Genomic DNA, 12,426 nt, shown 5'->3' on the forward strand with positions numbered 1-12,426 from the left:
TTCTCCTTGGCATCCAGCTGCTCCAGCTGCAGCTCCTCCTCGGTGTCCAGCCACTCTGCAGCTCCATCTTCTCCTTGCATCCAGCTGCTTCAGCTCCAGCTCCTCCTTGGCATCCAGCCACTCTAACTCCAGCTCCTCCTTGGCTCCCAGCTGCTCGGCAGCTCCAGCTCCTCTTCAGTGTCCAGTCACTCCAACTCTAGCTCCTCCTTGGCCACCAGTCGCTCCTCAGCTCCACCTGCTCCTTGGCATCCAGACACTCTGCAGCTCCAGCTCCTCCTCGGCTCCCGGCTGCTCCAGCTCCGGCTCCTCCTTGGCCTCCAGCTGCTCGGCAGCTCCATCTCCTTGGCATCCAGGTGCTCCAGCTCCAACTCTTCCTTGGCTCCCCCCATTCATCAGCTCCAGCTCCTCTTCACTGTCCAGCCACTCCAGCTCTAGCTCCTCCTTGGCCACCAGTCACTCGGCAGCCACAGCTCCTCCTTGGCATCCAGCTGCTCCAGCTCTAGCTCCTTCTCAGCCCTCAGCCCCTCCAGCTCCAGCCCCTAATCATCCAGCCATTCCAGTTCCAGCTGCTCCTCAGCATCCTGCTGCTCTGCATTTCCAGCTCTCCCTCATCTCCTGGCCACTCAACAGCTCCAGCTCCTCCTCGGTGTCAAGCTGCTTCAGCTCTAGCTCCTCCATGACCTCTAGCCACTCCAGGTACAGCTCCACCTCCGCATTCAGCTGCTCCAGCTCCAGCTCCTCCTCGGTGTCCAGCTGCTCTGCATCTCCATCTCTTCCTCAGCCCCCGACAACTCCACAGCTCCAGCTCCTCCTAAGTATCCAGCCACTCTGCAGCTCCAGCTCCTCCTCAGATCCTGGATGCTCAGCAGCTCTAGCTCCTCCTCGTGGTCCAGCTGGTCCAGCTCTATCTCCTCTTTGGCACCAGTCGCTCGGCAGCTCCAGCTCATCCTCAGCCCCCAGCCTCTCCAGCTTCAGCACCTCCTCGGTGTCCAGCTTTTCCAGCTCTATCTCCTCTTTGGACCCAGTCGCTCTGCAGCTCTAGCTCCTACACGGCCCTAGCCACTCCACTTCTAGCACCTCCTCAGCGTCCAGCCATTCTGCAGATCCAGCTCCTCCTCAGTGTCCAGCTATTCCAGCTCCAGCTCCTCTTCAGCAACTAGCTGCTCCAGCTCCAGCTCCTCCTCAGAGTCCAGCCACTCCATCTCCATTTCCTCCTCAGTGTCCAGCCCCTCCGCAGCTCCAGCTCCTCCTCGGCTCCCATCCGCTCAGCAGCTCCACCTCTTTTTTGGTGTCCAGCCACTCCAGCTGCAGCTCCTCCTCAGCCCCAAGCTGCTCCGCAGTTTCAGCTCCTCCTTGGCTCCTAGCCACTCAGTATCTTCAGCTCCTCCTCGGTGTTCAGCCCCTCCAGAGCTCCAGCTCCTCCTTGGTGTCCAGCAGCTCTGCAGCTCCAGCTCTTCCTTGGCATCCAGCTGCTCCACAGCTCCAACTCCTTGGAGTCCAGCTGCTCCAGCTCTAGCTCCTCCTCAACCCCCAGCTGCTCCACAGCTCCAACTCCTCCTCAGCATCCAGGCACTTGGCATCTCCAGCTTCTCCTCAGCATCCAGCCGCTCCAGCTCCAGCTCCTCCTCAGCATCCAGCCACTCCACATCTCCAGCTCCTTGGCTCCTGGCCACTCGGCAGCTCCAGCGCCTCCTTGGTCCAGCTGCTCCAGCTCTAGCTCCTCAGCATCCAGCCACTCAAGCTGCAGCTCCTCCTAAGTGTCCAGCCACTTCTGCTCCAGCTCTTACTCAGCCCCTGGCCACTCTGCAGCTCCAGCTCTTCCTCAGCCCCTGGCTGCTCCACAGCTTCAGCTTCTCCTTGGTCTCCAGCTGCTCCAGCTCTTCCTCAGCCCCCAGCTGCTCCACAGCTTCAGCTTCTCCTCAGTCTCCAGCTGCTCCAGCTCCAGCTCCTCCTCAGCATCCAGCTGCTCAGCTCCTCTTTGGTGTCCAGTCGCTCCACAGCTCCAGCTCCAGTAGCTCCTCTGGCTCCCCGAATGCCTCCTGTCACAGGCAGGACAACAAACGGTGCCTGTGCTCCAAATCCAAACCACCTAAAATGGAGAGGAAAAGATGGAGCACATCTCCTAAACCCACCAAAGTGCACATTTGGAGGCTCACCAGGAACGTGACCAAGGACCACATCATGGAGATATTTTCCACCTATGGGAAGAGTAAAATGATTGACATGCCTGTCGACAGGATGCACCCATCTGTCTAAAGGCTATGCCTGTGTGGGGTTTGAGGAGGCCAAGAAGGCACTGAAGCACATGGATGGAGCACAAAATGATGGCCAGGAAATCACTGCTACTGCTATGCTGGCCTCCTGGCCCAGGCCACACCCTTGGGGATTCATTCCTCCCAGGAGAATGCTTCTGCCACCTCCTATGTGGCACGGGTCACCCCCCATGGATGAGAAGGTCTCCTCCCCGAGTCCAGGTCTCCCATGCACCAGCAATCTTGCTCTCCTGGCTGCCTCCACCACAGGAGCCCCTCCAGCTCCAACTCTTCCCACTGAAATTTGTTCCCCTGTAACTTATATCCCAGCCACCTCAGTTCTGTCGCTTTTCTGGCTGGAAAAGGATCAGTAGGAAAGGGAATTCCTCACGCAGGCAGGCTTCAGTGTCCACAGTGGAGTCATTTTCTCTACAGGTCGAGTTCTGGTTGCAGAGCCTTGAGGGTGTGGGGTTGTGCCTGGGAAGATGCCCTCCAGTTTCAGAGCCAAAAAGCTCACCCATTCCTGGCTCCCAAGAGTCCCTTCATCAGGGACAAGTGAGGCTTCTGATACAACGAAGCTCCACCTGGTAGTGCAGTGACCCTTCCACAGGTGGCCTGGGCCAGGCTGTAGCCTTCTCACACCCTTGCTGGGCACTGCTGTCCTACAACCAGCTGCTGTTGGCCCAGAGGGGTGGCCACGAATGGCTCTGTCTCTCCACATACTCCTCACACCCCTCTCCAGGTCCCATCACTCATTGACGTTGTTGAGTGAGCTGAGAGGCCGCTCTGCAGGGTCATCATGGAAACCCCCCATTGGCACCTACCACTCATGGTGGGCTTGCTGGTTACCTTGGTATTGCTCTTGTTGGCTTTTATTGTACAGTCAGTGCTATCAAATTCTTGTTTTGAGTTTTCTAACTTTGCAACATTTTAGGTAACTGTTGTGGTTGTTCTTTGTTGTGTATAGCGAAAGAATTGTGTTGAATGAAGCTAGGGTTAGAATGCAAAAAAAAAGGATGTTTATGTTAATACTATATTTTCTAATTTAATTGTGAAACCAACATTTAGAAATTCCAATTACATAAAAATGTTTTGTTACAAATTCATTTACTCTTCTACCACATTGGAGCACACAATAAAAGAAAGATTGTTTCCTTAAATTTTTCTTCTGAATTTTCTTCTTATGCCTTAACCTAATTGATTTGGATTTGAGCAAGCTGACTTATGCTTATATCCTTGTTTTATTCCCAAGCTATTGACTGGAACACAACTGGTACTTAAATTTGTAAATTGTCACCAAATCAATAACTGGAATTGATCTGTGTCTTAATTAAGCCATACTTCCATATCTAATTTTTATCTCTGCTAATTTTGACCACCCAGATATAATTTAACAGATTTTTCTTCAATTTTTTGCTAAAAATATATGTACCTGAAATTTTGTGGGAAAAATGTGTATAAAGCAATTTCTATTCTTATTAGTGATTCACAGTGTCTTGATTTATGATGGAACTGAAAAATTTGGCAGCACTTAGAACTGAAATGATATTTTGAGGTTAGAACTTGGATCCAATGTGTCGCTCCCCCTCTTCGTGGAGGAATGACACAGGACCCTGCGCTGTTCTTTTTTCTGCTCGGCCCTTCCCAGGTTTGCTGCTGGTCCTTCCCGGGTTGGCTGCCGACCCTTCCACCTCCGTGGAAGGGCAGCTCCCCCTGCCACTTTCCCTACTTCTGTGGGGGAGTAGCACACCACCAGCCGGCTCTCTCAGGGGCTGCTCAGATGTTATCCGTACGTTCCTGGTGCCTGTTGTCTCTCTCCTCCTTTATAGTCCTCTTCCACCAATCCCAACTCTGCTACCCACACGCCGAGCACGCTGCTCTCCTCCAATCAGGAGCAGCTCCTGCAGTTTATTGGTCAAACTGGAGGCAGTTGTGTAGAAGTTGTTTACTCCTCTCCCAGCACCATATTGTGGGAGAGCAGATGCATAGAATAAGTCTTAATTCCAGTAACTTAGCCTAGTCTCAGTTGCTCCCCACACAATGGATTTCACATTTTGAGCGTTAAATACCTTTGTGTCCTTGGAAGAAAACTCTGAGACATTTCTATCCTGTTTTTAAAATTCATCAAAACATGAAAGAAATTTCAAAACTAACCTCACAGAAAGTGCTTATGTAAACTACTCTCAAATTTAAAGTTGGTGCTCAAAATATTTCCAAATCTTGAAACTTCTTCAACAGTTCATGAAAATTACACTATAGTAGCATTTTCAACTTTAAATAGTATTTTCCATTTCCAATCATATGTGACTTCATAGAACTTTAATCTGTACCTGAAATTAAAAACATACAAATGAAACAGAGATCTATAAAGTTTATTTAGGTGTAAAATATAAATTATCCCAGAGTTCATATATACATACATATTTATGAAGGCCATCATTTACTTCAATCATCCACAAAGAACAGATATTCAAATAAATTAAGTTGCACTGTTAATAACATGTAATATTTAGTTAGGCTTACAATGGTTACATCTGTTTTGAATAGGTAGATAAGTTTTTCATCTTGTCAGTATGCCATGAACAATACAGTTTGAAAAGTATTTACAAAGAATGTACTTGGTATTCCATACCATAATATATTTAGAGATTAAAGTATGTAAAAGAATGTGCATAGATTATTTGCAAAAACTCTGATATTTTATGTTGGGTACTTGAGCATGCATGTAATTTTGCATGTATACCAAGTGGAAATGTATTTCATAACTAGTATGGTAACAATCATTCTAACCAGAAACTCAGCTACTCAAAAGAGAGGCTAGTCAATGGGTACTGACTGAATATCAGCTTTTCTCTAAGATAGACAGAAGATACCAACAAATATATATGTGTACACAATGTAAAATAGTTCCATATTAATCATCTTGAATCATACAGAAGGCAATTTATTGTCTCCTAAGCTTGGTTTAACTGGGGCCTTCCTGTAACCTATTGTATCCTGTCAGGGAGTCTACTATGCCGTGTTTGCCTATTTTCTTAACTGTGTAGCTTACTAAACTGAAGCTTTGGGTCAGAGATTCTCCTCATTCAGCAATGGATTTTCTTTGATAGCACACTATCCTTTACATATTGCTTTATAAAATCAAACATAATTCAAAGGAAGTATAAAATAGCGTCTGACTTCAAGAGCCACAGATGACTACTGAAACCACAGCAAGTTAAAGGCATCTCCCAAGTGAATTGTATAGATTTTGAAGGTATTGCCCTCCAGACCTTATTAAGTAAACTGTAGTATCTCAAAGGGTTATGAAAGATGGAACTTACTGACTCTTTATGCCTGGAAGAACAGGAGCCCTTTGAAAGCCTGGAGCCCCTAGGGTCAAATAGATAAGGCATCTGAGTGAACAACATCAGCAGAGATGGAAATTAGAGATGGAAATATGACTTAACTAAGTCACATATTAATGACAGCTTTTGATTTGATGACATTATCAAAAGCTTAACTGATACCACTATGTTACAGTTTGTAGCCAGGGGAACAAAGCAAGAACATAAGCAAAAGTCAAGTTCTTCAGTAGTCAATTCAATGAGGTCAAGGTATAAGAAGAAAATCCAAGAGAGGGTTCTATGGGAAAGCATGCTGTCCACCCTTTATCTTGTGCTTCAATTGTAAAGAAGAGTAATTATATTTTATATTTATTCATTTCTAAATACTGGTATCAGAATGTAAATGGGAAGCATGATTTTACCATGGCATTTTTAAAAAGAAATTTCCAGGAGAAATATTGTAAATTTATAATAGTTTAAAATACTAAATGGTGAAATTAAATATGCACCCAAATAAAAAGTTCAAGAAATGTAAGAATGGCTTGGTTTCTTGACCCACAAATCAGCTAATTCTATGCAACTTTCAGCTAACCACAATAAAAAAGTACAAAACAAATGCAGCAAAATTTTATTCAATGGTATGATTTGGCACTTACCCTTATGTCTAGGTAGTGAGCATTCAATGAATGATGATAAAACAATTGACCGCAAGACTAGTTAAGTATTTCTAAGTCTCTCAAAATCCCATTAAAACCTTTCTAAAATGTTTCTTAATAAATTCTATAGTCTGAGTACAATCATATCAAATATGTCAAAATCCTGCTATACACATCTCAGACTTTATTCTCTATTTGGTAAATGAGCAGAAAATTTCATAAATGAAACTGATAAAATTAATACAAATACATAGTTTCCTTGCAAATACTCACAGCAGAATCACTTCTCCAGTGTATGGGGAATGAGATTATAGACTGAACACTGAGTATGTCATTTGAAATAATTAGTTAACATCAATTTTATCACATGTGAGGCAAATCCCTATGTCATTATGTGTCCCCAACACAATGAGAAAATTAGCCATGTATGCTCTTCAAGAAATTTTTTTTGACACGCAGAGTGGACAGTGAGAGAGAGAGACAGAGAGAAAGGTCTTCCTTTGCCATTGGTTCACCCTTCAATGGCCACCACGGCCATTGCTCTGTGGCTGGCGCATCGCGCTGATCTGAAGCCAGGAGCCAGGTGCCTCTCCTGGTCTCCCATGGGGTGCAGGACCCAAGGACTTTGGCCATCCTACACTGCACTCCTGGGGCATAGCAGAAAGCTGGCCAGGAAGAGGGGCAACCGGGACAGAATCTGGCACCCCAGCTGGGACTAGAACCCGGTGTGCCAGCACCGCAGGTGGAGGATTAGCCTACTGAGCTGCGGTGCCAGCCTCTTCAAGAAATTTTGATAGTGCTGAATAGCATCACATCACCACAGAGCAACTATGTGCTGTCACCTTGAGCTTGCAGAGTGCACCTGTGAGGTGCTGGTAGGATGACTTTCTTCCTTCCCAATTGTGAACATATACTAGGAGTATGTCAGAGTCCAGCTGTACATTGGAGGGTCAAGTTTGGATTGAATGAAAAAGGCATCTTTGCAAATGACTTAAAGACACTTTTGTATTTACTTCCCAGGATGATGGAGGAGCAAAGAAAAGAGAACAACTAATCGTTGGACCCAATAAGTCATCTTATAGTATAAACAAATAATTGATTAAAAAAATCCTGGCAGTTACCATCATCAATTTTCAGAATCTAAACAGTAAAACAGTGTGGTTGGTTTTATTTAATGCTAGGAACCTTAGGAAATACAGGAAGTGGGACACTAGATCAGTTTGGATACTGCAGGGCAGCAGTGCCTATCAGAGTTGTAATGGTAAAGGGAAATTTTTGCTTATCACTCATATTCTCATTTTCTCCCCTGCCTCAGTATCATCCAGTAGAGAAAGTTCTAGCAAAGCCATATATGTGATAACAAAGCAGTGGATGTAGCGAGTGTTCAAGTGACACAAATCCTAAGTTCTTATGGAATCTGTTACTAGGAACTTGTTCATTTTTGAACCAAGGAGTGAGGAAAGCAGTTTTAGTATAATTGGCTTTAGTGTATCATGTTATTAGATTTTAGGTCCTGGAATATTAATCAGGAAGTTCAGCAAATGGTAGAATTTGGGGTGCAGCCAAAAAGGACACTATCTATAAGTCATTGTCACAGGTCATTAAAATAAGACAATTACCTCTATTTCAACTACTGTTCAAACATGCAAGAAAATGAAGAAAAAATTAAAAGGTTTAAAATCAAGATGACAATGTTAATTATAAGCAATGGGTGTGGTTACTTATTATTTCTGATTTTTCTTCTCAGTTTGAAAGTTTGATTCTCAGTTGGGAGGAAATCTCTGTTAGGCAATAATAGAATTCTCTGGTGCTATGAGGGTTACCCATGTGTTGCCACTAGAAAGAAGGTAATAGCAACTAGCTTTCACCTGGAAAATGTCCTCTGACATTTAAGATTTTCATAGAAAGGAACATGAGTTGATTGCCTACATTGAGAACCTAATACACATGCATACAATGAAATGCATGTTCTTTATTTTTGGAAAATTTTCTGTATGCCTATGTGTATAATACCCATATACATGAGATCCTCAAAACCCCACTTCACCAATATCTCTGTTTCTCCAGGTTCATCCTCAAAGGGGAGAAAAATATGTAGAGAAGTGAAAAGAGATGAAAACTTTAATGAATGAGACTTGATGAAAATAAGATACAGATGAATGACTTCTCTCAACTGTTCATATGTAAAATCACAAACATTTTTAAAACTAGATTCTGTGTCTGGTGCTGTGGTATAGTGGGTAAAGGCACTATCCATAGTGCTGACATCAAGTCCTGGCTGATCGAATTCTGAGCAGGGACTTGATAATGTGCCTGGGAAAGCAGCAGATGTCCTAAGTCCATGGGACCCTACACCATGAGGGAGACTTGAATGAGGCTCCTGGCTTTGACCTAGCCCAGCCCTGAATGTTGCAGCTGTCTGGGGGTGTCCCAGCAGTTGGAAACTTGCTCTCTCTCTCTCTCTCCCCCACCCTTCTGCCTTTGACTTTCTCTGTGATTTTGTCTTTAAAATCAGTAAATAAACCTTTAATAGTCTCTGTAAATGCAATTCCTTTTACATGTAGAGCTTCTGATAATTTATCCAGAAGAGAAAAATGCATATTAATCATCTTAGTATTATCTAGGGTACCATATTATGAATATTAAAATTTACACACAGAAACCCACCCATGTATATAGAGAAATACTATGAAATCTTGTATGATTACATGACACTGAATTAAGTAACTGCTTCTTAAAATGCTATGTACCATTGTTTCATTGTGATTGAAGAAATGAAACATGACTCACAAAGGAACAATAGTGTATTTACATGGCTTAGTGTAATATACACATTCATGGTCTATCTATAATTTTATCATAAACTTTGGTACAACTACACAAAGACAGAAGGAAGGCAAATATATTGTTACACATTATTCTGATTCATATACTTAACATTAAAATCTACAGTTGAGCTTTTGATTAGAAATATCATTAAAATTATGTTTTCTGTGATGTTAAACAATATCAGCTATAATGGCATCATACTACCAGTTTTTTTCTTTCAATATTACATTTAATTAAGTTGTCAGAGGGGCCAGCCCTGTGGCGTAGCAAGTAAAGCCACCTCCTGGAGTGCTGGCATCCCATATGGGTGCCTGTTCAAGTCCCAGCTGCTCTATTTCTGATCCAGCTCTCTGCTATGGCCTGGGAAAGCAATAGAGGATGGCCCAAGTCCTTGGGCCCCTGCGCCCACATGAGAGACCTGGAGGAAGCTCCTGGCTTTGGATCAGAACCAATCTGTTGTGGCCAATTGGGGAATGAATCAGTGGATGGAAGACCTTTCTCTCTCTCTCTCTTTCTGCCTCCCCTCTCTCTGTGTAACTCTGATTTTTGAATAAATAAATAAATCTTTTAGAAAATATGTCACAATGATGTAGATCCAATAGAACAATGTATTGTTTTTCTTTCAGATCATTTCAGCGATTCTATCCGCAAAACTAATACCTACTCCGAAAATTCTAGAATATGAGAAGAAATCTAAGTGGGATTACATATGGGAGTCATTACTTGTTAATATATTATCAAAATAACATTTTTAAATGAAAAAAATATCTTTTGCCATTAGGCTTTGTGATGCTTCAGGTTAATCCCTGTTAAGGATACTTTGGGAAATAGATGTTGACAGTGTAAGTAAAGAGAACTGAGTTCCCACTGTTGTAAGTGTGCCTGGTAGAACCACAATGTCTGTCACCTAGTAAGAGGGCAGGATAAAGGGCCAACATCGTGGTGTAGCAGGTTAAGCCACCACCCATGATGCAAACATCATAATGAGTGCCAGTTTGACTTCTAGTTGGTCTACTTTGGATGCAGCTCCCTGTGAATGTGTTGAGGAAAGCAGAAGAAGACTGGCCAGTATTTGGGCCTTAGACATACAAATAGGAGACCTAGATGGATTCTGAGGGCTGGCTATTCCTTGAACCAACCCAAGACATTACAGCCATATGGGAAGCAAACCAGTAGATGGAAGATTCTTTCTCTTCCTTCCTTCCTTCCTCCCTCCCTCCCTCCCTCTCTCTCTCTCTCTTTCTCCCTCTCTCTCTCTCTCTTTCTCCCTCTCTCTCCTTTCTTTCTCTCTCTCTCTCTTTCTCTCTTTCTCTTTCTTTCCTTCTCTCTCTCTCTCTCTCCCCCTCTCACTCTCTCACTTTCTCTCTCCCTCCTTCTCTCCCTCCTTCCCTCCCTCTCTCCCTCCCTCCCTCCCTCCCTATTTCCTTCTCTCTCCCTGTCATTTCCACAATCCCAGTAACCCTGAGGTTATAAGGGTGGACAAAATGAAGTGCGGATTAAGGCATAAACTTTTTTTCTTGACATTTTGAGTCCTTATTAAAAACTGAAACTTCAAAGCAAAATGAAGAATGAGATCTTACATTTTCACCAGGATTTCCAGAAGGACACTCTGAACCACATGTACCAATACAATTCCAATAACAACAACAAAAAAGGAAAAAGATACTCATATCTGCTAACATAATACATTTATTGAAATAAATGAAAAAATGTCACAGATAATTATGTCAATACTCTGTGATAGTATGAAGTATCCCTCCCTCACATCCTGTGTTCAGCAAGAAAATAAAATTATCTGCACAAGTAAAAATATCTAAGAACCATAGACCAAGTACATTCAGAGTATTTTAATTCAGATACTCTACCAAAAGGAACATATTGCTTAAGCCACTCAATAGGACAGAACTCCCAAACTAGATTGTCATTTCTTGTTACATTAGGACAGACCTAGAAAAATAAATAATGGGAGAATCCTGTATAACTAAGTCTCCATGCTTCCTTGACATGTCCAATTGGTACAAGTTCACAAGGAGTCCCTGTAGGTCTACTACCACCATCATCTTGTTGTTCATCACTGACATCAATTACATTTTTTATTTTTATTGGCAGTCAAACTCCATGAACATACTGATGATAGTGTGGCAACTTTATTAAAGTTTTTCTAAAAAATCTTCCTAATGTTTATGAAATGACTATAAACATAAAATACCCCTGTGCCAATATTTTATTGGTATTCAATAGGCACAGTGGAATAAGTTGTTCTATTTTGTTTTTAAAAAGATTTCATTGATCTATAATCCTGACCATTATTTCTGGTAATATCATAAGGTAATGACTTTTTGTGAGGCAATTTCATATCCTCACAGTTGGCATATAGTCCATTATGTGAGTTTTCAATATGGCATGAAATAAAGATCTCTTATTTTAGAAGTCAGGGCACATAATCCATGGTATTGGAAGGCAAGTCACATAAATGATAACTATTTAGGCACTGAAGAAAGTTTGAAAAATATTGCATGGATTTCTGTGATTAAAAAATTACTTAATATAACTTACCAGTGGACATTATAATGTGCAATTTAAAGGACAGCCAAAAGGAATCATGTCACATTGATTTTGCTTTCCTTTGTCTATACTATAAAATTCAATCATAAGATCTTACTTGCTGCCCACATAAATCTTGAAGTTTCCTTACACCAAACTGGAATCTTTAAAAAAATAATAATTATGCAGTGCTCACATTTAGTTCTCATTCTAAAGCTGGCTTAAGTTTAGAATCTGTAAAGTGAAGCTTTGGCAAAGGGACTGAGGATATTCTTTCTGCATTCACTTGGAAGGCAGCTAACCTCTACAATCACCAGGAGGGCAGCTAACCTCAAGGCCAGGAAAGCTCAGACAAAATTTGGGATTATGAGGGCTGGCGCTGTAGCGTAGTCAGTAAGGCCAATGCCTGCAGTGCTGGCAACCCCTATAGGCACCGGTTGAAGTCCCAGCTGCCCCACTTCCAACCCATTTATTTGCTATGGTCTGGGAAAACAGAAGGTGACCCAAGTCCTTGTGCCCCTGCAGCCATGTGGGATACCCGGATGAAGCTCCTGGCTCCTGGCTTCAGATCAGCACAGCTCTGGCCATTATAGCCATCTGGGCAGAGAACCAGCAGATGGAACTCCCTCTCTCTCTGCCACTCCTCTGTCTGTGTAACTCTGACTTTCAAAATAAGTAAACCTTAAAAAAATTGGGATTATGTAATGCTATCTGTGATATAAAGGAAAGTAAAAAAAAAATGCCCAGACTCACCCAAAGTCTTTAGTACAAGTGTGTTGTTTAAGTTGTTTCCAAGATGGCAAAATAGCAACAAGATGA

The 12,426-nt window shown here is 42.8% G+C and overlaps 1 protein-coding gene across 1 annotated transcript; it reads left to right on the forward strand.

The window, feature by feature from the left end:
- Positions 1-676: 676 nt before the first annotated feature.
- Positions 677-4,762, forward strand: LOC127490040 (uncharacterized). The gene is made up of 2 exons (XM_070069512.1): positions 677-815; positions 1,220-4,762. Exons 1-2 carry the CDS (start codon positions 677-679, stop codon positions 2,254-2,256), a joined length of 1,176 nt encoding a protein of 391 aa, XP_069925613.1. The 3' UTR covers positions 2,257-4,762.
- The last annotated feature ends 7,664 nt before the right edge of the window (positions 4,763-12,426 follow it).

Source organism: Oryctolagus cuniculus, chromosome 2, assembly GCF_964237555.1.
Source record: "Oryctolagus cuniculus chromosome 2, mOryCun1.1, whole genome shotgun sequence".
Lineage (NCBI taxonomy): Eukaryota > Metazoa > Chordata > Mammalia > Lagomorpha > Leporidae > Oryctolagus > Oryctolagus cuniculus.